Genomic DNA, 25,445 nt, shown 5'->3' on the forward strand with positions numbered 1-25,445 from the left:
TTGATTCTTTGTATAAATAGAAACATAATCAAAAAACAAGATGATATTCACCCAACATTTATGGAGTAAAAGAGGGAGAGAAAGAGAGAGAGAGAAAGAGACAGAGAAGGGAGACTCTGGGTTCTGTTAGCAAAAAAATGGGGGAATCTATAAGAAATCTCCTAAGAGGTAGGAGAATCATACATTTGACTGGGGAATGGTTTGGCTAGGTTGAAGATAGTACAGTTAGGTCATGGTAGAAAGTTAGGTAACTTATCCTTCAATTTAAATAAGATAGACAATATCAAGTATGGATGAGGATGTGGAGAAATTGGAACCCTCAAACATTGTCACATTTTGGAAAACAGTTTGGCAGCATCCTAAAAAGTTAAACATCAATGTGCCATACAACACAGCAATTCCACTTCTAGGAGTCAAGTATCTAAAAAGACTTGTACAAAAATTTTCATAGCAGCATTACTCATAATAGTCAAAAATTGGAAATATTTCAAATGTGCATCAACCGGTGAAATGATAAAGCAAAATATGGTACATTCATTCAATGAAGCAATACAAAAGGAAGAAAACATTGTGATGAGTGAAACAAGCGAGATCAAAATATTGTAGGAGTCCATTTATATAACATGAGCAGAAGTGACAAATCTATAGAGACAGATACCTGGGGGTGGAAATGGAAATGGTGGTTGATTAGAAAAGGGCATAATGAATATTTTTGGGGTGGTAGAAATGTTTTAAAACTAGATTGTTGTGATGGTTGTACAACTCCAATTTCTGCTTATTGTAGTCATTAAGGGACCTAAAGTGACAGATGTTCTCTTTCAACACATGGTTCCATCATCACCACAGCAGGAGGGAAAGGAATGTGCTTCTGCCTCTTAAAGCTTTTCCTAGGAAATGATACACATCACTTCTCCTCCCATTTTATTGGTAAAAGGGAGTTACATGGCCAAGTCTAACTTCAAAGATGCAAGAGAGTACAATTTTACTATGCCTGGAAGCTGAGGAGAACCAGAACAGTCCTAATGACTATGGTATAAATAACAACAACAGTAAGGTTACAGTTTGACTGGAGTTACTTTGCTTTTGCTTCTGAGAAACTTAGCATTAGGAGGAGGATCCTAGGCTCACTTCCTGCCACGGATATACCTACGTAATACCCATATCTATGTAAAGTCCTAATCTATCACATGTTGCTTGGTTAACAGAAATTTCTAAGCCCCCAGTTATGGTTGTTCTTTATATTTTACTGTGACTCTCAGTGCCTTTGATACCCTGAGTACCTGGTTTCCCTAAATCAATGAACTTCTGAACCTGTGTGTTTATGTAGAAAAATGACAAGCTTTCTCTCTCTCTCTTTTTTTTAATAGGCATCATTGCTTCTGTAATGTGTAAGGGATTAGAATACTTTTGTGTGGCTAAAGAGGCCAAAAGTTAGATCAGTAAATGGAAATCATAGGAAGGCAGATTATACATTACAGATGGAGTTTTCTAATTACTAGCATTTATGAAATTGAAATGACTGTCTCTGAGCTACTTAACCACTCAAGATGTTGAAGTTGTGGCTTGATGACCCGTTGAGAGAAACACTGAGGAGAACTTAGACCAAATGTTCTCCAGAACTGATGTTATTAGGCTTTTTTTTTTTTTTAAGATTTTGTTTATTCATGAGAGACACAAAGAGAGAGAGGCGGAGACACAGGCTGAGAGAGAGAAGCCGGCTCCAAGCAGGAGGCCGGATGTGGGACCCGATCCTGGGTCTCTAGGATCACGCCCTGGGCCTAAGGCGGCGCTAAACCACTGAGCCACCCAGGTGTCCCTATGACTAGGCTTTACTGCACAGCAAATACACCTCTTTGATAAGATCTCTATCCATTTTTGGACTGCATCTGCTTTATTTAAGTCAAAGCTCTTCTCAACCAAAAGTGTTAAGGGCACGGAAGAGGAATTTATGAGCAACTATAGTAGAATTGAGAAAGTGAAACTTGAAAGATAGCAGAGAGAGGCTACCTTTAGTAAGACAGACTGAAATTTGATTAGGATTATTAGGAGAAGCAAAGGACTGGAAGGGTATGACTAAAATATTAAAAATATTGAATGGTGTGTATAGAATGAATATTTATTTTCCAGACCCTGAGATTATGGGCTGAGGGAATCCCATCTGAAATATGAGCAAAGCGAGTTTAGGACCAAGAAGTACTTTTTCAGAGAGAAAGAAAACCATGTATTAATTTAACCGTGTATTAGTTATCCCTGTTATGTAATGAGACAAACATATAAAATGATTTAAAAAAACATTTTGTCAATGTTATAAGCAAAGGTATCCCAGGTAATTACTAAGAGGAGTTGGGCAGCATCTAAGCCTAAGTCGGAGACAAGCATGCACTTCCAGTTTGTCACTTGGGCTTCCGGTCGGCAGCAGAATATTGGCAGGCTAAGGGTCTGCCCTGGTATGAAAAAAGTTCTGTATTCCTAAAATAAATCACTTTGCACCCGATGATTCTCAGGTTTCATCACAATGAGGAATGACTGCAAAGCAGACACACAGAAAAACCTTTCATTGTTAAGGGGGAAAAATGTCCGAAAATCTTCTATGCAAGGAGCTCCTGATAAGGAATTTGGGACTGGACAATAATCGCCGAGCACAATTTAATTCTGACATCCAGGATCTGCTCGCTGAAGGCAATTCTAACAGCAGGCTGCAAGGTGAAGATAGAAGAAACGTGCTTTATCTAAGGTTACAGGAGGAAATCGGCAAGACAAGACGTAGTACAGAGCACTGCCGCATTTCTCAGGATAAAAAAAAAAATGCACGGTGCAGACTGGACACGACGCTTTCCTTTATAAGAGAGAGAAACAGCAGTAAGACAGCCGACCGCCAGAAGCGCAGCGACCACTATTGTGTTAGCGCCGGCGGCGGAAGGACCTGCCTGCGCCGCTGCGTTAAAGAGTCCCTCTTTGTTCAGCTCCGGCCAGGGCCGCAGCGCGCCGTGTCCTTCCGCGCTCGCTGCGCAGTCCCCGCCCCCTCGCAGCCCTGGAGAGCTGCCATTCGGCACCGGAGTCGCTCCGCGCTCCCAGAATGCACCGGCAGTCCGCGGGAAACCAAAATGGCGAAGGGCTGTAGCGAAGTGGGCTGTGTTTGAGGCCGGTGTGAGAAGGCTCGCTCTACTCTCAACCCTCGTCCCCAGGACCTCGGTTTGTGCGTGTGCATGTGCGGGGTGCCCGGTGGGGCGGGTGCCCAGTAAGTGCTTGGACTCGCAGGGGAAGCGCCCAAGGGGACGTGATTGGTTGTTTTTTCCTGTATGAAGCGGTTGGCACCACTGAAGTGACCGAATGAGGTGAGAGACCTTGGCCTGGGAACCAGGCTCTTCCGGAGGAGGTGGGGGTGGGCGGGGGGGAAAGAGGGAAGAAAGGAAGCAAGTATAAAAGGGAAAGATGGAGGATCGAAGTGGGGGTGGGATCTCCAGTGTGTGTATGCGGGTCCCTTGCATTTATGTGTATGTTGAAAAGAATGGACAGAATGGAGTAGTCAGGTGTCGGAGAAAATAGGGAGCGAGCGAGGCATCAGGGAAGTCGGTTAGAGGACCAAGATAAAACGTTGAGACGGGGAAGCTGTGTTTGGAGGGGCAGGAAGGAACCTGGGGGCGGGAGACGGTTGGAGGGGCAGGATGAACCTGGTGATGAGGGGGTGGGGAGCCGAGAGGAGGAGCCGTTAGGAAATGCGGACTGAGGGAGACGTGGGGAGCTGAGTGGAGGGGCTGCCTGGGACCTTAGGGGGCGCGAAGGGAAGTAGCAGTTTGGAACCAGGGGGTGGTGGAATTGTATGGAATTGGAGTAAGGGGCTGGAGTAGAAGGGCAGGATGGAGTACCAGGATAAGTGAAACACTAAGTGGAGCCTGGAAGCAAACCCCGAAAGCTGTAAAGGGGACAAGTGGGAGGGAAAGTGTGAGAAGGGGGAGAGACACAATGAAATCTAACTCCTATTCCCTGCTCGGATGTAGATATGTATTATTCATTTTCACAACTGAGGTAATTACGGTTCAAGGGATTTTTAACTGATTTGCCAAGATTTCTTAACATATTTTGGTAGTGCCAGAACTCTTAACTCTGTGTGTGTGTGTGTGTGTGTGTGTGTGTTTTACAATCTGGTGTCTTTGGTTGCTAGAATTTTTTCTTTGGAAGCAACTAGAGGGAACAGATGGATTTATCGGGGTGATTTGACGAACAGAGAGGGTTCGTGAACAATGGGAAAAGGGATATGGAATGTTATTCTATGCTTGAAAACATTTCACTTTAAGCGTAGTTAGAACCATTTACAAATTCAAATATGCAGACCTACGTAGGCCTGTGGATAACGTAAGAAAGCACCACATGAGGTCAGTACAGAACTAGAAATATGTAAATAGTGCCTGAATTAATTGGACTCCAGATGCTCCGGTAGTAGTAACTTTCTCCCTCAGTATTGATTCCATGTGACCCCTCTGTATACCTTGCCTGCGCGCTGGTTTCATTTCCATGTTTTCATTCTCTCTTGAGAATTCCTTTTTGTTTTGTTTTGGGCAGTAGATTGCAAAGACTGAATTTGAGAGTATTTTACGAGGGTAAAGTAAAATACACTTGCATTAAGTGACCTTTTTCAGAGGTTTGTCAAGCTTTACGGGGAGCCATTTTGACTAACAGCTTTAGGTGCCCTGTAGTTTTGGCAAGGAAAGAGTTGATTTTAAATTTCTTAACATAGAGCATTCTGTCATTGATATTTATAATGTTATTCACACTCTGGCCATTTGCAGTAAAACTAGAGAGGGAATACAAGGTGAAATTCTGTTCTTGTTTTTTTAGGTTTCTAAATATAAAAATATATTCGAATGCACATTTTAAGTTTGCTCACCTTCAGTTTTTTTTTAAAGTGCTAAAAATATTCTGAAATATTTGAATTGAGAATGCACCTGTTTCCTGATGCTGCATATTCATGTTAATGGCATTAACAGAAATCTATAATTAATCGGGATGAAATGCACACAGTTTTAGAACTAGAAGTGTAGAAGTCATCTGGTTAAACTTTTTTTCTAGTGAAACAAAATATATTCAATGATCTTTTTAATTATGCTGATTTCCTCAAAGTTCAGTTTGGAAAGGGATTTTATTCTGTGTATTTTGGTATGGGTCATAAATTCTTTGATGTCATTGATTTATAAATATACCTTTCATTAGATCCTTAACTGAAAGTGTAATTTGCTTTATTCTTATTTCAGCATAATCTTTATATCTGACTTTAGGAAACTGGTGGTATAGTCATAATTTTTAACAGATGGGGAAATTTGCCTCTGAAGAGTTGTCATGGTCAACATCTGTAGCTAGGTGGTTCTGAAAGTAAAATTTAACTACTGTTTTAGTTAGTCTAAACTTCCATCAATGCTATTCTTTGGTTGATATTTTTATGTTTTGTTTCCCTTGTTTTTCAGGATTTGTTTATTACAGTGAAATACTGTGTAACAACCTTAAATTGGAGTGTATAGGTTTGTGGAGATTTTCCTGTATAGTGCTGTTCAATAGTACTTTTTCCACTGATGGCAGTGACCTGTTTATGCTCCATCCAGTTAGCCCATAGTCACATATGGATGTTGAACACTAGACATGTAACTGGTATGACTGAGAACTGAATTTATAATTTAATTTAATTCATTACAAAACTAAGCTTTAAATGGCCATATGTAGCTAGTGGCTGCTGTATTAGACAGCATAGTATTAGAGGGTATTGCATCCATATATTAGGAATTGTTGCATCTCATAACCATGGAAACCATCAGAACCCAAGGGAAGGGAGCTATCTTGGAACCAAGGATTGAAATTCTCTGTACATTTTTAAGATGAAGTAGTCTTCATTTTTGCCTCACATCAAGTCTTTTGTTGTATCCCTGCCAAAAAATGAAAAGGTAGCAACTTCTCTAACCTTTTTCTATTTTTTTTTTTTTAACATTTTGTTTACTTGAGAGGCACACACGCACCTGTGAGCATGGGAGGAGATGTGACAGAGGGAGATGGAGAAGCGGACTCCCCACTGAGTGTGGAGCCCAACTCTGGGGTTCCCTACCAGGACCCTGATCATGACTTGAGCAGAGGTCAGAAGCTTAACCTAGCCACCCAGGCACCCCTTCTCTGATCTTTTAGTTATCTGATTCTGTTTCCTTTGTCAAACAACAACAAAAATGGATGTTGACAAAGTTAGTTTACTTTGTTATTTTTTAAAAAATGTTTATTTTTATATTAAAATTTTTTTATTAAGGAAAATTTAGAAACAAAGTGAACAGAATAGTATAATAAACTTTTTTGTATTCATGTAGGTTTCATCTATATCTCTGCACTCCGCACTCCATTGTTTTTATGATTTTAAAAAGCTTTTTTAGGTAAAATTTACATATATTAACCATATACTTTTAAAATAATAGCTTTATTGAGATAATGCATATATCATATGTAAATAATTCACACGTATGTACCCTTTTAAGGTATAATTTACTGACTTTTTTAGTGTATTCACAGTTGTGCAACCATCACCATGATCTAATTTCAGAATATTCTTATCAGTGCAAAATGAATATCTGTAACCATTAGCAGTCACTTTCCATTATTCACCTTTTATATACAGCTTTTTAATATCTATCAATCTTGTGTAAACATAAGGAAAATATAATTGAAATACATTGTGTTAAGGTATTCCTACAATTTCCTATTAAGTCTTTTGGAGTCACTAAAAAAAATAACAGCCTTATTGAAATATATCATATGCCATTAAAATTAACCCTTTAAGTTCTACAATTTAGTGGTTTCCCCCCACCCCATAGAACATGTAATCATCACCAACTGTCTAATTTTAGAAATTTTTTTACCCCCAAAAGAAATCCCATACCAGTTAGCATTCACTTCCCATTTCCTCCTCCCCCCTCCATCCCCTGGCAACCACTTATCTATTTTCTATGTTTTTATTTTGCCTATCCTGGACATTTCACATAAATGGAACCATGTAATATATGGCCTTTTGTGTCTGGCTTCTTCACTTAGCATAATATTTTCAGGTACATCCATGTTGTAGCATGTATCATTCCTTTTTACAGCCAAAATGTGTTTCATTGTGTGGATATTTATATGATTTTGTTAATCCGTTCATCAGTTGATAGGCATTTGGATTGTTTCCACCTTTTGCTGTTACAGTTTTTATTTGCAGTGAATGTTCATTTACAGGGTTTGTGTGGACATGTATTTCCATTTCTGTTGGTTACATATCTAGGAGTGGAATTGCCAGGTCAGATGACACCTGTGTGTTTAAGGTTTTGAGAAACTGCTGAACTGTTTTGCAAAGAGCCTGCACCCTTTTAGTCTCACCAGCAGCTGTGAGGGTTCTAGTTTCTTTACATCTTTACCAATACTTGTCTGTCTTTTTGGTTATAAGCACTCTAGTGGGTGTGCAGTGGTATCTCATTGTGGTTTTGATTCGTATTACCCTGATGAGTAATGATGTTGAGCATCTTTTCCATGTAGTTATTAGCTTTTTGTATACCTTCTTTGGAGAACTGTCTATTTGGGTCCTTTGCCCATGTAAAAAATTAAATTATTTATGTGCTGTGGATAGAAGTCCTTTATCAGCTTTGTGGTTTGCAATTATTTTCTCCTATTCTTTGGGTTCTTTGACTTGATGATGTTCTTTGAAACACAAAGTCTTTAATTTTGATGAAGTCTAATTATCCTTTTTCTTGTTTTGCATGTGCTTTTGATGTCCTATCAAAGAATGTTGCCTAACAAAGAGTGACACAAATTATGTTTTTTTTTTCTAAGAATTATGTAATTTTACCTCTTAGGGTTAGTCTATAATCCATTTTGAGTTAATTTTTGCATGTGATGGTAGGTGTCCAGCTTCATTTTTTTAAAGATGTGAATACCAATTTCCTTGAACCATTTGTTAAAAAACTTCTTCCCTGTTGATTTGTTTTGACATTCTTTTCAAAGATCCGTTGAACGTGAATGTAAGGATTTGTTTCCAGATTCTCAATATTCTTTTTTCTTCCTTTCCTTTCCTTTCCGTTCCTTTTTCCTTTTTCCTTTTTCCTTTTCCTTTCCTTTCCTTTTTAAAGATTTTATTTATTTATTCATGCGACACACAGAGAGAGGCAGAGACATAGCAGAGGGAGAAGCAGGCTCCTTGTGAGGAGCCTGATGTGGGACTTGATTCCAGGACCCTGGGGTCATGGACCTGAGCCAAAGGCAGATGCTCAACCACTGAGTCACCCAAGTGCCCTCAATTTTATTTCACTTTTGTGTCCTTATGCCTGTATCATAATGTCTCTATTATTATTACTTTGTGTTAACTTTTGAAATGGGGACGTGTGAGTCTTTTGGTTTTCTTCTTTTTCAATGTTCAATGGATATTCTGGATTTCTTGTTCTTTTTTTTTTTTAAGATTTTATTTATTTATTCATAAGAGACACAGAGAGGCAGAGACATAGGCAGAGGGAGAAGCAGGCTCCCCGCCGGGAGCCCCATGCAGGACTTGATCCCAGGACCCGGGGATCATGCCCCGTGCCAAAGGCAGATGCCTACTGAGCTACCTAGGTATCCCAATTTCTTGTTCTTCTATATGAATTTTAGGAGCAGTCTGTCAGTTTTTGCAAAAAAGATGCAGCTGGAATTTTGATACTGTAATGAATCTGTAGCTCCACTTAGGAAATATTGTGCTCTTAACAATGTTAACATCCTAACAACAACAACAACAACAACAACAAAAAACAGATGTTAACATCCAGAAACATGGGATGTCTTCTTTCTAGTTATGTAAGTTTTACTTAATTACTTTCTCTTTGTTATGCAGTTTTCATTGCACAAGCCTTATATTTTGTTGTTGTTAAATTTATTCCTAAGTTTTTATTTGGTGCTATTGCAAATGGAATTTTTTCCTTCATTTCATTTTCAGATTATTCACTGGTAGCACATAGAAATGCTTTTGATTGTTATATATTAACCTTGTATTCTGCAACTTTGCTGATCTGGTTTATTCTAGTACGGTTTTTTTTTTTAATTTTTTTTTTTACTTATGATAGTCACACACACACAGAGAGAGAGAGAGAGAGAGAGAGAGAGGCAGAGACACAGGCAGAGGGAGAAGCAGGCTCCACGCACCAGGAGCCCGACGTGGGATTCGATCCCAGGTCTCCAGGATTGCGCCCCGGGCCAAAGGCAGGCGCCAAACCGCTGCGCCACCCAGGGATCCCCTCTAGTACGGTTTTGTATGTGTGTGGATTCTGAATCACTTTTCAGTTCTGTAGTATAGTTTACTCAGTGTCAATTTTTATTAGTATTATTAGTGACAGTATTTCTTAAGCTAATCTATATGAGTATTAAAGTAATTATAAAAATTGGTGCTGGGCTCTATTGCAGATTTATAGTTAAGGATAGTATGTCTGTTCTTGATTCTCACTTTGAGAAACCAGCTGAACATGTCTCATTTACTGTGTACTCCACCTTCTCTCACAACCATTTGGTTTCTTTAGGGATAAAAGATGCCTCAGCATTTTCTTTAATATTTCCTCCCCATTGGCTATGAACACCAATATTCTATGTTTTGATTCTGGTGCTGTTAGTGTATTTATATGCATTGGTAATGAGTACTTTGTTCATGCTGTCTGGCTATTTGCTGATTATATCACCACTTACAACACAGATCTACATTTCATAGAGTTAAAATGTGAAAAATTGTCCTTTGGTTAATGACTTGTCTAGGCAGTAGGACCAACCAGTTGGAGCTGTTTAGGCAAGAGAGTAATTAAAACAGGTTTTCCATACTGCAAATTGAAAGTGCATTAATTAAAGGATGGATCTGTAGCAGGAAGATCAGTTAGAGAAGTATATGGTAATAGTGCAGGTGAGAACTGGTAATGACCTGAAATAAGGTAGTGGTTTTAGTAGATGTTTGAGAGATGAACTTTAAGGAATAATTAGGACTTGGTGAATATTTGGAGAGTTAGGAAAGAGGGAAGAATCAAATAACACTTCTGGATTAAGAACTGGTGAGACAGTAATGGCATTAACTGGAGAAAGGGGAAGAATTTGAAGAAAATCTCATTTCTGTTAAATTAAAGGTGCTAGGAGAATCCAGGTTGAGATGTCTAGGGCAATTGGCAGTAATGGTCTAAAGCTTATGAGACAGGATGAGACTGGAGATTTAGAAATTGGCAACAGATAAAAATTAAGTGAAGCATTAGGAGAACATGCAGAACATGTAGGACAAAAGAAGGGAGCCCTAGACCACTGCAGCATTTTAAAGGGTTGGCAGGGGAGGAAAAATCAATACAGAAACATCAGAAAGGTATGAGAAGAATCACTTACTACAGGTGATAGGTATCTCAGGAACAAAGGAAGTGAATTTCAAGAAAAAGGTCATGACCATCAGTTATTACACACAGATTGGGTATGGTGAGAACTGAAACAAGGACATTGTCTAGTATTTGGTTATTTGGAGGTCTTTGATGCAATTGTTAACAGTAATCAGGACAATTTGTAATGGATTAAGTGGATTGTACTTTTTAGAGTTTATTGGTGAAAGTGAGAAAAATGAAATCATTTGTAAGGACTATTTTTCTTTTTAATTTCCTTTTGGTTATGACAGATTTGCATCAAGGAAAATTAAGATTTAAAATAAAGGAAAGAAGTTAATTTATCAATTAACTTTATCAAGTGAGATTATTCTCTAACTGGAGAGAGAAAAGCCATGTCCACTTTACAGAAGTGAATTAGGTACATGCTTTTGTGGATAGATTTTGGGGAAGGAAGGGTAAGGAGAAAGTTGAGGAATTTCATGTTTGTGGCTTCTGTTTTCTCTGAAATAAGACCCTACCTTGCTAGTGAAGAAATTGAATGCTCCAACAGACCTTTCATCAAGTTCCTCTTTCTAAAGATTTGTACATAACAAAAATTATTTTTTAAAAGAACTTTTTGTTGTGTAGTAAAAACTTTGCATATATATCTAGCTAACGCTCCTAAGGTTTTTGAAAAATATGTATCTGCTTTCTCTTGATTTCAAGTTCCCAGAGGCCAAGAGACTAGATCATTTTTTCTTTTTTTTTAAAGATTTTATTTATTCATGAGAGACAGAGAGAGAGAGAGAGAGAGAGAGAGAGAGAGAGAGGGAGAAACAGGCCCCACACGGGGAGCCAATGTGGGACTCGATCCCGGGACTCCAGGATCATGCCCTGGGCCGAAGGCAGATGCTAAACCGCTGAGCCACCCAGGGATCCCAAGAAACTAGATCTTAATCATTTTGAACTTTTAGCTCTTTAAAGAGTGGCTGGCATATTTACCACCAAATTGTCCTAGGAGAGTTGTTTTGTTTTGTTTGAGAATTAGTTTTCTTTTTTTTTTAAATATATTTTTTTAAATTTTTATTTATTATTTATGATAGTCACACACAGAGAGAGAGAGAGAGAGAGAGAGACAGAGACAGAGACATAGGCAGAGGGAGAAGCAGGCTCCATGCACCAGGAACCCGACGTGGGATTCGATCCCGGGTCTCCAGGATCGCGCCCTGGGCCAAAGGCAGGCGCCAAACCGCTGCGCCACCCAGGGATCCCCGAGAATTAGTTTTCTAATACTAAGATGCTCTAAACATACAGGAGCAAAACAAATCAATTTTCATTGAGAAGAGAGTGTCATATCCTCCTGTCTTCAATATTAATCTTTTGTGAGCGCTTGAACTCCTCCGAGGACTTTGTGATAGTAATTTGCAAATTCTCCGTTAGGTAGATAGCATTTTATGCATCTTAACTCTGGTTAAGAGCTTACCTACTGGAAAACAGTCAACAAAACTAAAGGGCGACCTTCTGAATGGGATAAGATATTTGCAAGTGATATTATCTGTTAAAGGGCTAGTATCCAAAACCTATGAAGAACTTATCAAACTCAATACCCCAAAAAACAAAATAATCCAGTTAAGCAATGGGCAGAAGACATGAGTAGACTTTTTTCCAAAGAAGGCATACAGATGGCTAACAGACACATGAAACGATGATCAACATTACTCATCATCAGGGAAATAAAAATCAAACAATGGGATACCACTTCATACCTATCATAAGGGCTAAAACAGTCTAGGAAACAACAGATATTGGTGAGGATGCAGAGAAAGAGGAATCCTCCTACTCTGTTGGTGGGAATGCAAACTGGTGCAGCACTCTGGAAAACAATATGGAGGTTCCTCAAAATGGTAGAAATAGAACTATCTGAAGATCCAGCAATTGCATGACTAGGTATTTACCCAAAGGATACAAACACATTAATTTGAAGGGATACATGCACCCTGATGTTTATAGAAGCATCAACAATAGCTAAATTATGGCAAAAGCCCAAATGTCCATCAACTGATGAATAGATAAAGAAGAGGTGATATATATAAACAATGGATACGTTAGCTGTATCTATTCAACTGATGAATAGATAAAGAAGAGGTGATATATATAAACAATGGAACGTTAGCTGGAATGAAATCTTACCATTTGCAACGACACAGGTGGACCTAGAATGTGTTATGCTAAGCACAATAAGTCGGTCATAGAACGACAAATACCACATGATTCCACTCAAATGTGGAATTTAGGAAACAAAACAGATGAACATAGGAGAAAAAAATGAGAGAGTTAAACCATAAAGCAGACTCTTAGCTGTAGAGAACAAACTGAAGGTTGCTGGAGGGGAGGTCGGTGCGGGGGATGGGTTAAATGGGTGATGGATATTAAGGAGGGAACTTGCTGTAATGAACACTGGGTGTTATATGTAAATGATGAATCACTAAATTCTAGAAACTAACATTACACTATTATGTTAACTAGAATTTAAATAAAAACTTGAAATAAAAGAAAGAACGCTTTATCTGTTGCTGAAAATATATTTATACTAAATTTCAAAACATTCTCATAGTTTTGGTTTCTAACATCTCTTAATCATAAGTTAACATAAATATCTATTGGTTGCCTCTCTTGAAGAAAATACTTGATAGTATGTGCTGTGGAGAATTTGTTTTCTTATTTGTTCAACACATGTTATTGAGGACTCCTATATGTGACATTGTCTTAGGTGGTAGAAATGCATTGTTGAACAAAGCTATTTATACTGCCCTTGTATTTTTAAGGAGTCACACACCCACATACAAAACAAGTAAACACAGCATCATCAATGTAGTGTTTCTACTAAAACTGTTTAACCTCATTTCAGTCATGAGGAAACAATAAGACAAATCCAGAATATGTAGCATGTTAGCATTCAGCATAGAAGTTAGAAGATGGCTTCAAAAAATATCCTGTTAAAACAAGGATATAGTTGAGATTAAGGAAAGGAAAGAGACATGACAAATACAATGTGTGAATTCTGCTGGATCCTAGATTTTGAAAAAGCTTTAAAGAACATTTTCATGTCAAATAAAGAATTTGGACTGTACTTTAGGCAGTAATATTAATGTTAAATTTGCTGGCTATGATCATAGTCTTGTGGCTGTATGGGACAAAGTTCATTCTGGGAGGAGGTACATCTTTTTTTTTTTTTTTAAGGTTTTATTTATTTATTCATTAGAGAACACAAAGAGGCAGAGGCATAGGCAGAGGGAGAAGCAGGTTCCCTGTGGGGAGCCCAGTGTGGGACTCCATCCCAGGATTCTGGGATCACGACCTGAGCCAAAGGCAGATGCTTGACCAGTGAGCCACTCAGGTACCTGGGGCGGGGCGGCGGGGGGGTGCATCCTAATATTTACAGGTAAAGTGTCATGATGTCTGAAACTTTCAAATGATCAGCAAAAAAGGTGTGCGTGTATGGGGGTGAGAGAGAGAATTGTGAAATATTAATGGTGAATCTAGGTGAAGAGTATATTGATGGTTATTATTTTCTTCTGATTATATTTGACAGTTTTCAAAATAAAGAATGGAGAAAAATGTAGTTATGGGTTATAATAAGCGCTTTAAAGAACAAGAGTTCTCTGAGAGAATACTGTAGAGTGCAACTACTTTATAGAGTTACTTAGAAGAATCAGTCATATGCAAAGAAAGCTGGAGTGGAGAGGGCAGTTTTGATACTAGGTACAGTATGTATGGATATCTTGGGTGGGAAAGATCTTGGTTTGTAAAGAATTGAAAAAGGAGCCCCGTATGGCTAGATCTTAAGATGCAAAGATGTAATAACTCCTCCTACAGGAGGAAAAAACTAACCTGTATTTCTAACCTTTTCAGCCTAGTAAATATCTTTAAAATTTATTTTCAATTAAGTTTTTAATTCCAGTATAGTTAACATACAGTACTATATTAGTTTCACATGTACAATACAGTGATTCAGAAATTTCATGTGTCACCCAGTGCTCATCATGACAAGTGTGCTCTTTAATCCCCATCACCTATTTAATAATCCATCCTCCTACCCTTCTTCTCTCTCTTAATGATCAGTTTGTTCTCCTTAGTTAAGACTCTTGGTTTGTTTCTCTTTCTCTCCCTTTTTCTCCCTCCTGGTCGTTAGTTTCTTTAATTCTGCGTAGGAGTGAAATCGTATGGTATTTATCTTTCTCTGAATTATTTTGCTTAAAATTTTACTCTTTAGCCCCATCCATGTCCAGCCTAGTAAATATTTTAATATTTTAGTTTTGTTTGAACTATTTATAAAGTCCTTTTGTATTTATCTACATAAGACTCTTAAATGCAGAGCTTTGAAAAAGTAAACTAGAGACAGATGTCCTTGAGTTGTGTCAAAATCGGGGGCAGCCAGCTATTCCTATCCTAGGAAACTTAATCAAGTTGAATCATCTCTAGAAATGCCTTTCATTACTGGTAGACTTAAATTAGGCCAGTAAAAGCCTTGTAGCTAAATAAACTATGGTCTAGAGGCTTGATAGTGGCATTTTACCACTTGTTAAGTCTGCAAATATTTTTGACCGTACCACTTATTTTATGACCAGTTCATAATTGGGATACCAGATGACAAATACTGAGACTAACTTTGTCTACAAGACAATGTGGCCTGCTAGAGTTTACCATATATTAAGAGTCAAGAGCTTGGGGATGTAATCCAGTATTACCTGACATTTTTAGAACTTCAAGAGAGTGATTTAGGTATAAATTTCTAAAATATTGTTTGATTTGGTTTTTAATATGTATGTTACACAGATTAATCTGACTTTATCATCAGTGTAAGCAAGTAAGAGAGTAGGTTTCTTAGATTATGAATGTTATTTTTCCTTTAGTTTTAACAGTTTCTTCATTTTTGTAAGCAACAGCTAGTATTAATGTTCAGATATTTTCCACCCCCAAACCTCCTTTGATTTCCTTGAGGAGCCACAGTTTTAGAAAAGTAACCTAAACTCAGCCTGTTTGTTTGTCTTTGCTTCTAAACCCCGTGTGGTCTGGCATTTGAACTCTGTGGTCTTAGATGACTTTGGAATTGTTAACTTCAATAAACAGTTTTTATTATTCATTTTATTTAACCTACTAGGTACATACTACTACTACTACTACTACTACTACTACTACTACTACTACTACTGGTTTTCCTTGTTTTTTTTTTTTTTTAGGGTATTATTTTTTCTAGGTTATCTTTCTATTTTTGTTTTGACTTCTTTCCTCAGAGTTGTTTTGTTTTTTTGTTTGTTTTTTTTTTTTTTGCCTATCATGCCAAGAAGTGTTTTCTAAAGATTGTCTGATTTGATTTTCATGAACGATTGACTGTCTTTGGCAGAATGGAAATAATGTACTGACATAGGGTTGCCAGCTTTTTATTTTGGAAAAGTAAGAATGTTTAGAAATTGCCACTTACTACCTTCACTCACTAAAGAAAAGGTACTAAGAGTTTAAGAAGGATGTGCTCTCAAAATACAGAATGGCTTAAGTTGATTAATTTTAACTTAATTAAAAATATATTGTCCTTGCTTTTCTTACTTTGCTATAGATTGGTACTGGTCTATGGAATTGATTACATTTGAGAACCACTGCCTTAAAACTGTAGTTTTTTTGAGCTGGTACATCGTGAGGGAGTGGGAGTCCTTGTGATCTAATATTAGCAAAAAACTATAACATGTGTCTTAACATATCAAAGCTTCCAAGGTAGTTCTGTGAAAAGGCCCCCGAGTTTACCTGGTATTAGAGCCCCTTTCCACGTAGTATTTTTTTTAAATTAAAATACTACTTTGGAATGCCTTGGTGGCTCAGTGGTTGAGCATCTGCCTTTGGCTCAGGACAGGATCTCAGAGTCCTGAGATCAAGTCCCGCATCAGGCTCCCTTCAGAGAGCCTACTTTTCTCTCTGCTTAGGTCTCTGCCTCTCTCTCTCTGTCTAATGAATAAATAAATAAAATCTTAAAAAAAATTACTTTCTGAGAGTGTGAGCCATCAAGCTCTAGTTATAAAATTCTAAAAATATGTGAGTTTTTGATATGTTCTCTCTACCTTTCTTGGAGGCAACTGCTTTTTAACTCTTAAGCTATTTCTTTATATTTCTGAGTAAAACATTGCTTTGTTTTCATCAATTTTGGGCTTTTTTTCAATAATGTTAGATGAGGAATTTCTATCATAGTCTTTTCTATTCTTTCAACACGCTTATACAAAAAATTTCCTTTGTATTATTATATAAACATTGAGTATGAGCCATATGGAATATTGACATGGCAAAGTAATGCTCATAGTTAAATGAATTATTACATGAGTTATTACATGCAGTTAAATGAGTTATTCTTAGAACTGTGCTAAACATTTGTTAACTGTTTTTAGCTATTTTTTTCTGGGATTACATTTCTTTCTTACACAATCGGATTTAAAATTTTCCTCATTAAAAAAATAGTGTGTTTATTTTTTTTGAACATTGAGATCTTCACACGTCTTTCCACTGTTCTGTAAAATGTCTTGCATTTACTTGCAGTTTGCATTTGTCTAGCAGTTACTTTTCTATACTGCCCATCTGTCCTGTAATTTATCAGTTACATATGTTTTTCTTAGAGATACTTTCCTGGAGCTCTTCTGGAGTTCTTCTCTAATCTGGACTTGCTTTCTAGATTTAACTGTACAGATTTAGTCTTGGGGCTCAAGCTTCACAGTCACCCTGGGAATTCCCTTTGTATCTCCCCTGTGTTGATTCCTTTGCAACCCATGTCTGTCTTTTATTTGTTTATTGCCTCTCTTTGGTATTGTCTATTAAGGCCCAAAAAAGGGTGTTTGGGTGATAAATCTTCATAGACTTGTGATTCCACAAATTTGTATATTATAGTATGTTCACCACAAGGGTAGCTCCAGCTCCTGTCTGTCTCCATATATTGCTGTTACAGTATCATTGACTGTAGGCTTTATGCTGTGCATTTTATTCCCATGACTTATTTATTTCATAACTGGAAGCCTGTATCTCCCACTGCCCTTTTACCCATTTTGCCCAACTCCCACCCTTTCCCTCTGGCAGCTATCAGTTTTTTCTGTGTATTAATTAACAGATCTGATTCTTTTTTTTTTTTTTTTCTTTTGGGAGTGGTGGGGCAGAGGGGAAAGGAGGAGACGGAGAGAATCTCCAGTAGACTGTGCTGAGTGTGGAGCCAGATATGGGGCTTGCTCTCAGGGCCCTGGGATCATGAACGGAGCCAAAACCAAGAGTCGAAAGCTTAATCAACTGAGCCACCCAGGTACTCCCAGTACTGGGTGGGAGTACTCCACCCAGGTACTCCATGCCCAATGTGGTGCAGGAGGTGGTACCCAATCTCTCAACCCTGAGATCATGACCTGAGCCAAAATCAAGAGTTAGATTCTTAACTGAGTCCCCCACAGGTGCCCAAGTCTGATTGTTCCCTCCCTCCCCATTTTTGAGTGAAATCATATGATATTTGTCTCTCTGTTTAACTTCATTTAGTACAACACCCTTTGGGTCCATCCATGTTGTCTCAGATGGCACAAATCTCAACCTTTTAATGGCTGTATAATATTCTATTGTGTATATACACCACATTTTTATTGATTCATCTATCAATAGACACTTGGGTTGCTTCCATATCTTGCCTCTGTAAATAGTGCTGCAATAAACATAGGGACACATATATCTTTGAATTAGTGTTTTCATTTTCTTTGGATAGATACTCAATAATGAAATTACTAGATCATATGGTATTTATTTTTAATATTTTTAGGAAACTGTATTCTATCTTCCACAGTGGCTATACCAATTTATGTTCCTACCAACACACCACGGGGCCTCCTTTTCTTTCTTTTTTTAAATGTATCTTTCTTACGTCTTTTTTTTTAGATCATTCATTCATTCATTCATTCATTCATGAGAGACGCAGAGAAAGAGAGAGAGGCAGAGACACAGGCAGAGGGAGAAGCAGGCTCCATGCGGGGAGCCTGACGTGGGACTCAATCCCGGGACTCCAGGATCATGACCTGGGCCGAAGGCAGGCACTAAACCGCTGAGCCACCCAGGGATCCCCGAGGCCTCCTTTTCTCCACATTCTTCCCAACACTTATTATTTCGTGTTGTTGGTTTTTTTTTTTTTTTTTTTTAATTTTAGCCATCTTAACAGATGTTAAGGTTATATCTTATTGTGGTTTTGATTTGCATTTCCCTGAAGATTAGGGATGTTGAGCATCTTTTAAACATATATACCTTAGGGGCGCCTGGTTAAGTGTCTGCTTTCAGATCAGGTCATGAATCCGGGGTCCTAGGATTGAGCCCTGGGTGGGGCTCTGAACTCAGCAGGGGTCTGCCTCTTCCTCTCTCCTCTCTACCCACCCCCCCCACTTGTGTGCTCTCTCTTAAATAAATGAAATCTTAAAAAAAAAAGTGTTTTAAATCTTTGTTACTTTCCTCTTTTTTTCAATTTAATTATTTTGGGGTGCAGGTTATTTGTGGAAGAAACTAGGTCATTTGATGTAGATTTCCCAACTTGGATTTTGTTGATTACATCTGTATTGTACAGTTGAACGTCATTTCTCTGCATTTTCTATAAATTGGTGGTTAGATCTAGAAGTTATCCCAGATTGCCTTTTTTTTTTTTTTTTTTGCAAGACTATTTAATAGGTGTGGTGTTCTCCCACCAAGAAGCATATAGTGGTTGTTTCTCTTGTGCTGTTAGAGCCACTGGTACTCAATGCCTAGATCCATTTATTTATTAGGTATTGAAAAATGTATTTTTAAATTCATTTCTTTTTCATGTAATGGCTTGAATTAATTGATTAATTATTAAAATATTATTTATTTATTCATGAGAGAGTGAAAGAGGCAGAGACACAGGCAGAGGGAGAAGCAGGCTCCATCCAGGGAGCCTGATGTGGGACTCGATCCCGGGTCTCCAGGATCACGCCCGGGCTGAAGGCAGGTGCTAAACTTCTGAGCCACCCAGGGCTGCCCCTTGAATATATTCATAAAGAAAACTTACCCCATTTTCAGTAAGTACTTTACCTGTTCTCTCTGTGCTTTCTGTTTGTTTCCCTTTATTCAGTTCTTTGAATGGATAAACTTTCCTCCATCTCCTGATATGATATATAGATACAAGATGTGACTAGGGATCCACCTGTCCTTTTATGCAGACTTCCACATATTCTTCTATTCTTTGAGCTCACCTGACCTCTGTCTTTTGAGTCCGGTGCCACCAGTTCTTCAGTCTTTGGGGTTCTGAGGGACAAGTGGGTTGTTTCTCATCATTTTTTTTCCCTGCTGGGTGCTTAAGTTTAATTTTCTCCATTTTGTCAGTGTTTATTATTCTTTCAGCTGTTTTCCATTTTTGTATATTGTGATTTAGAGTTTCACCTGTACTCTAGTATGATTGAAGATGGAGTGGTTTTAAGTTTTTCTTTTCTCTTTGTTTTAGCATGAGAAGGGGCAGAGAATTTTCACTTTGCTGTTTTACTATAGTAAAGTTCTCATTCCATTTCTCTTCTCATTTTTATTCAGGGCTCCAAATACCATCACTGTTTTCATGACTTCAAGTCTTTATTTCCAAACCTGATTTTCTTTCTGAGCTGTGCATCATTTTATCCAACTACTTCCTAGATTTCCTGATTATTCTTCCCCAGATATTTGCCAATTTTATCAGTGCAATTTATAAATGAAAATTAAAATTTTTCTTCCTGATAGTCTGTTACTAGTGTATAGAAATGCAACAGATTTTGGTATATTGACTTTGTATCCTGAATTCATTTATTAGTTCTAACAGTTTTCTGGTGGAGTCTTAGGGATTTTCTATATATAACATCATATCATCTGCAAATAGTAACAGGTTTACTTCTTCCTTTCTAATTTGGATGTCTTTTATTTCTTTTTCTCGCCTAATTGCTGCAGCTATTGCTTCCAATACTATGTTGAGAAAGATAGGTGAAAGAGGGCATCCTTGTCTTGTTCCTGATCTTAGAGGAAAAATTTTCAGCTTTTCACTGCTGAGTATGAGTTAGCTGTGGGTTTGTCATATATGGTCTTTATTATGTTGAGATGTGTTCCCTCTATTCCCACTTTGTTGAGAGTTTTATCATAAATGAATGTTGACTTTTATCAAATGCTTTTTCTGTATCTGTTGTGATCATAAGATGTTTATCCTCTATTTGTGGTGTGGTGTATCACATTGATTTTTGTGGATGTTGAACCATCTTGTTTTTTTTTTTTTTTGAACCATCTTGTATCTGGAATAAATCCCGCATAATCATGGTGTTTGATTCCTTTAATGTACTATTGAATTCAGTTTACTTAATATTTTATTGAGGATTTTTGCATCAGTGTTCAAGAATATTACCCTGTGATTTTCTTTTGTTGTGGCATCCCTGTCTGGGTTTAGTATCAGGATAATACTGGCCTCATTAATGAGTTTGGAAATGTTATCTTTTTTTCTGTTTTTTTGGAAGAGTTTGAGAAGATTCTTTGAAAGTTTGGTAGAATTCACCAGTGAAGATGTCTTGTTTTGAACTTCTGTTTTTTGGGAGTTTTTGATTACTGATTTAATCTCCTTAGTGGTAATTGGTATGTTTAGATTTTCTGTTTCTTCATGATTCAGTCTTGGTAGGTTGTATGTTTCTAGCAATGTATTTCTTTTAGATTGTCTATTGGTTTATAATTGTGTATAGTAATCCTTTGTATTTCTCTGGTATCAGTTTTAGTGTTTTCTCTTTCATTTCTGATTTTATTTTTATGGTTTTGTGGGTTTTTGACATAGAGTTGACACACAATATTATATTAGTTTTACATTATGTTCTTCTCACCATAAGTGTAGCTATCACCCCACAATGCTTTTACAATGTCATTGACTATATTCCCTATTGTACCTTTTATCTCTATGACTTACTCATTTCTTAATGAATACCTCTACTGAGGTATCAGATTTTTCATCATCAGTGCTGAATATTAAATGTAATATAGGTACATCATCAGACTTCTTAGGGAAAATATTTTCAACATCAAATTCCATATCCAGGAAACAGTCCATCATGAGTTTAGGATTGAGATAGGTTTAGATACATAAAGGCTCAGGAAATGTACATGTAGGGGCATCTGATGACACAGTTAAGTGTCTGACTGGTGATTTCAGCTCAGGTCATGATCTCAGGGTCCTGGGATCGAGCTCCACATCAGGCTCCATACTCAGGACAGAGTCTGCTTGAGACTGTCTTTCCCTTTTTCTCTGACCTCCCCTTCACTTGTTCTCACTCTCTCTAAAATAAAATAAATAAGTTATAAAAAAGAAAATGTACATGTATATATCTTTTAATTGCAAGCCATAGCTCCAACAAAAGAATATGTAATCAAGAAAATAGAGTGATAAGAGAAACTCTGAAGATGATAAGGCCTAGAGAGTAATCAGTGCAGAGTGGTGCAGGAATATGGAGAGCTCTAGAAGCAAGAGTTACCTGTAGAGAAAAAGGTTTTAATAAATTCTTGACAATTTGAAACCAAGGAAACAAAGGAACACGTTAATAAGCAATTCCAGGAAAAAAAAAAGTAAGAAAGATTGTTTGATGGAAGTGTGCCATTTAGCTTTGCGGTGATGAATATTTATAGTTTTAATTAGTTAAAACATACTTTTATTTATTTATTAATATTTTATCTAAGTTCAGTTTTCCAACATTTAGTATAACACCCAGTGCTCATCATGTGCCCTCCTTAATGCTTGTCATCCAGTTATCCTGTCCCCCCACCTACCTCTCCTTCTGCAACCCTTTTTTGTTTCCCAGAGTTAGGAGTCTCTCATGGTCTGTCTGCTTCTCTAATTTTTCCCCACTCATTTCTTCTTTTCCCTTATGTGTGGGCCCTTTCCTTATTTTTTATATTCCACATATGAGTGAAACCATATGATAATTGTCTTTCTCTGATGGACTTAGTTCATTTGGCATAATACCCTCCAGTTCCATCCATATCAACACATTATTGATTTCATGAAATTAGTCCAATAAGATTGTAGAGTTTGGGAGTTGGTAGTTACATTTTTTTTTTTTAAGGATTTTATTTATTCATGAGAGACGCAGAAAGAGGGGGCAGAGACAAAGAGACATAGAGGGAGAAGTAAGCTTCTTGTGGGAGCCTGATGCAGGACTGATCCCAGGACTCTGGGATCATGACCTGCGCCAAAGGCAGCTGCTCAGCCACTGAGCCAACCATGTGCCCTGCAATTTTTTTTTTAATTTTAAAGATTGATTATTTATTTATTTATTTATTTATTTATTTATTTATTTATTTATTTATTTATTTATTTATGATAGACATAGAGGCAGAGACACAGGAGGAGGGAGAAGCAGGCCCCATGCTGGGAGCCCAACGCGGGACTCGATCCCAGGACTCCAGGATCGCCCCTGGGCCAAAGGCAGGTGCCAAAACGCTGAGCCACCCAGGGATCTCCCCTGCAATTTTTTATAATAAGTTAGATGTGAGGTGCACGTGGGCGCCCCAGTCAGTTAAATGTTTGCCTTCAGCTCAGGTCACAGTCCTGGGAGTCCTGGGATTGAGCCTTGCATCAGGCTCCCTGCTTAGTAGGAAGTCTGGTTCTCCATCTCCCTCTGCCCTTCCCCCTCCTAATAGTGTTCTCTCTCTCTCTCTCTCTCTTGATCACACTCTCTCAAGTAAAATAAAATCTTTTTTTAAAAAGTTAAAAAAAAAGACGAAATAGATCCATTAAAAAGAGAAATATAAGCACATGCACATTATTTAGAGCTACGGAGGTAACCTCCCAGAAGAAATAGCTGAAAGAGTTAAGAAAGAAAGCACCAACCTCTGGAGAGCAAGATTGGGATGTAGGAAGGGATGGGTGGGCAACTATTGCATTTCATTTTAAACCTTTTTATCTACTTGAAATTTTAAAAATATGCATTGTTATGTTTTTATAATTTCTAAAACTAAGGATTAGAGTAGAGCCAGTCATTAAGGTGCCTGCTTTATGATTTCTATTTTCTCAGTCTGACCCTGGTCCTCTTTGATGTTCTACTTTCAAGGAAATCTCTACCAAAAAGAATTTAGCCAGCCTCAAGCTTCATTTTACTTACACCTTCTGCAAGAGATGAAAGAGAATTATTTTCCCATACCTTTAATCCAGGCCCAAGCTTCAGTAGATTGTCTTCTGCTTGCACCTGGGCCCTGGTTCAGCCCTGCACAGCCTCATGAGTTTAACCATATCGTTGTGAAAAATCTCACCAAATGTGGTGCTTGTTAGGTTATGTTATATCGTTCACATGTGATTCACCCACACATGTACTACTTTTTCCTGAGATGGGAAGAAATTGTGTGAAAGAGCCTGGGATAGATGGCAGCTTTTGTTTTTTAAGAGATGAGATCGGTTAGGACGGGACAGATAAAAGGATAGTGGCAAAATCAGTATTTTCTTCTCTTTTGTAGCAGTGCCTGTTATTTCCTGCAATTGCATACTCTTTTGACTTTTTGGAGTAGGGTGAGTCAGTGAGAGAAGTGTTCCACTGGAGGGTGACAATGCAAAGTGAGACTAGGTGTTCCTTCCTTTGCTGCCAAGTGGAAATTCATGGGTTGAAGAGTAGTGATAAGGATACTAGAGACTTGGTGGGGGATCAGTCATGACTGATTGGGTTATCAGAGAATAGGAGGGGAAACTCAGCAGCAGAGGGATGAAAGTTCCTTATGGGGAGATAAGTCCTATGTTGGGGTAGTGGCATTTGGCTCTTAAGAGATTGCCTTTAATTAAATTACCAGTTAACTATTGGTAATTTGCTGATTATTGATTATGTTCTTAATACATTCTGGCACTAGGCTAGGTCTTGGGAAGGAATGGTAAACAAAATGGGACATTTTCCCTCCGAATACAAACTGTTGAGGAAGTGGAGAGTAGATGAAGATAACTAAGGCAATTGGAACACAGTATGAGAAATACAGTGATGGGAGAACTATTGCATACCAAGAGAACATCTAACCTGAACTAGGTGGGTGAGGTTGAATCAGGAAAAGAGACTTAAGAAGGAAGGTCTAGTTGAGTCTTCCCTATCAAAATCTTGGACCCTGAAGATAGAGACCTTGACTATCTTATTCACCAGGCTTAGAACAGATACTTACTAAATATTTATTGAAGGAAAAATAATTAACCTGAAAGTCAAATTTCTTCATATTTTTTGCCATTTATTGAGAAAATAGTTCTTAATCTATGTTTTTTAATATTGGCCTCATAGATTATTGTAGACAAAAGAAATTAACTGTGGTCTCCCATGTAATATTCAGATAGTTTCCTTGTTAAGTGGGGGATATGCACTTTACTTGGCAGTAGAATGAAATTTAACTTTATCTAACTCCATTTGGGAGAAGCAACAGTATTATTGGCACTAGTAACATGAAAAACAAAAAGGCATGGACTGGAGATTTGATGGTCTTGAGAAGAACATGGGCACCTTACATAACCCAACAACAGAGGTTGAGAGTACACAGCTTAAGAAAAGGGCAAGCACACCAACTACTTTATTTGCTTTGGTTTTCTGTTTAAATTTTCTCTGATCTGATTTTTTTTTCTTTAAATTCAGTTTGCCAACATATAATGTAACACCCAATGCTCATCCCATCAAGTGCCCTCCTTAGTGCCTGTCACCTAGTCACTCCTTTCCTCCACCCTCTGTTTCCCAGAGTTAGGAATCTCATGGTTTGACTTCCTCTGATTTTTCCCCAGTTTCCCTCTTTTCCCTTGTAGTCCCTTTCACTATTTCTTACATTCCACATATGATTAAAACCATATGATGATTGTCTTTCTCCACTTATTTCACTCAGCGTAATGCCTCCCAGTTCCATCCACATCGAAGCAAATGGTAGGTGTTTGTCCTTTCTGACAGCTGAGTGTGTGGTGGTGTGGTGTGTGTGTGTATTCTGGTCTGACTCCTTTAACAGGCAAGGCAGCCTAGCCTGAATGCAAGAGGAGAGATACAGCTTTGTAGCAACTGACCAGAGCCAGCTGAGCACCCTAAGTACTGATCCTCCTATCAAAAAGTC

General features: G+C 37.8%; 1 protein-coding gene across 3 annotated transcripts in view; it reads left to right on the top strand.

Moving 5' to 3' along the window:
• The first annotated feature begins 3,072 nt into the window (after window positions 1-3,072).
• Window positions 3,073-25,445, top strand: part of MTF2 (metal response element binding transcription factor 2) — a 55,685-nt gene continuing 33,312 nt past the window's right edge. For all 3 annotated transcript variants that reach the window (XM_055340363.1, XM_055340364.1, XM_055340365.1), the window contains exon 1: window positions 3,073-3,335. In XM_055340363.1, coding sequence (XP_055196338.1) covers window positions 3,331-3,335 — 5 coding nt within the window. In that variant the 5' untranslated portion in view covers window positions 3,073-3,330. The remainder of the gene's footprint in view (window positions 3,336-25,445) is intronic.

This window comes from Nyctereutes procyonoides, unplaced genomic scaffold (genome assembly GCF_905146905.1).
Source record: "Nyctereutes procyonoides isolate TBG_1078 unplaced genomic scaffold, NYPRO_anot_genome, whole genome shotgun sequence".
NCBI classification, from domain to species: domain Eukaryota; kingdom Metazoa; phylum Chordata; class Mammalia; order Carnivora; family Canidae; genus Nyctereutes; species Nyctereutes procyonoides.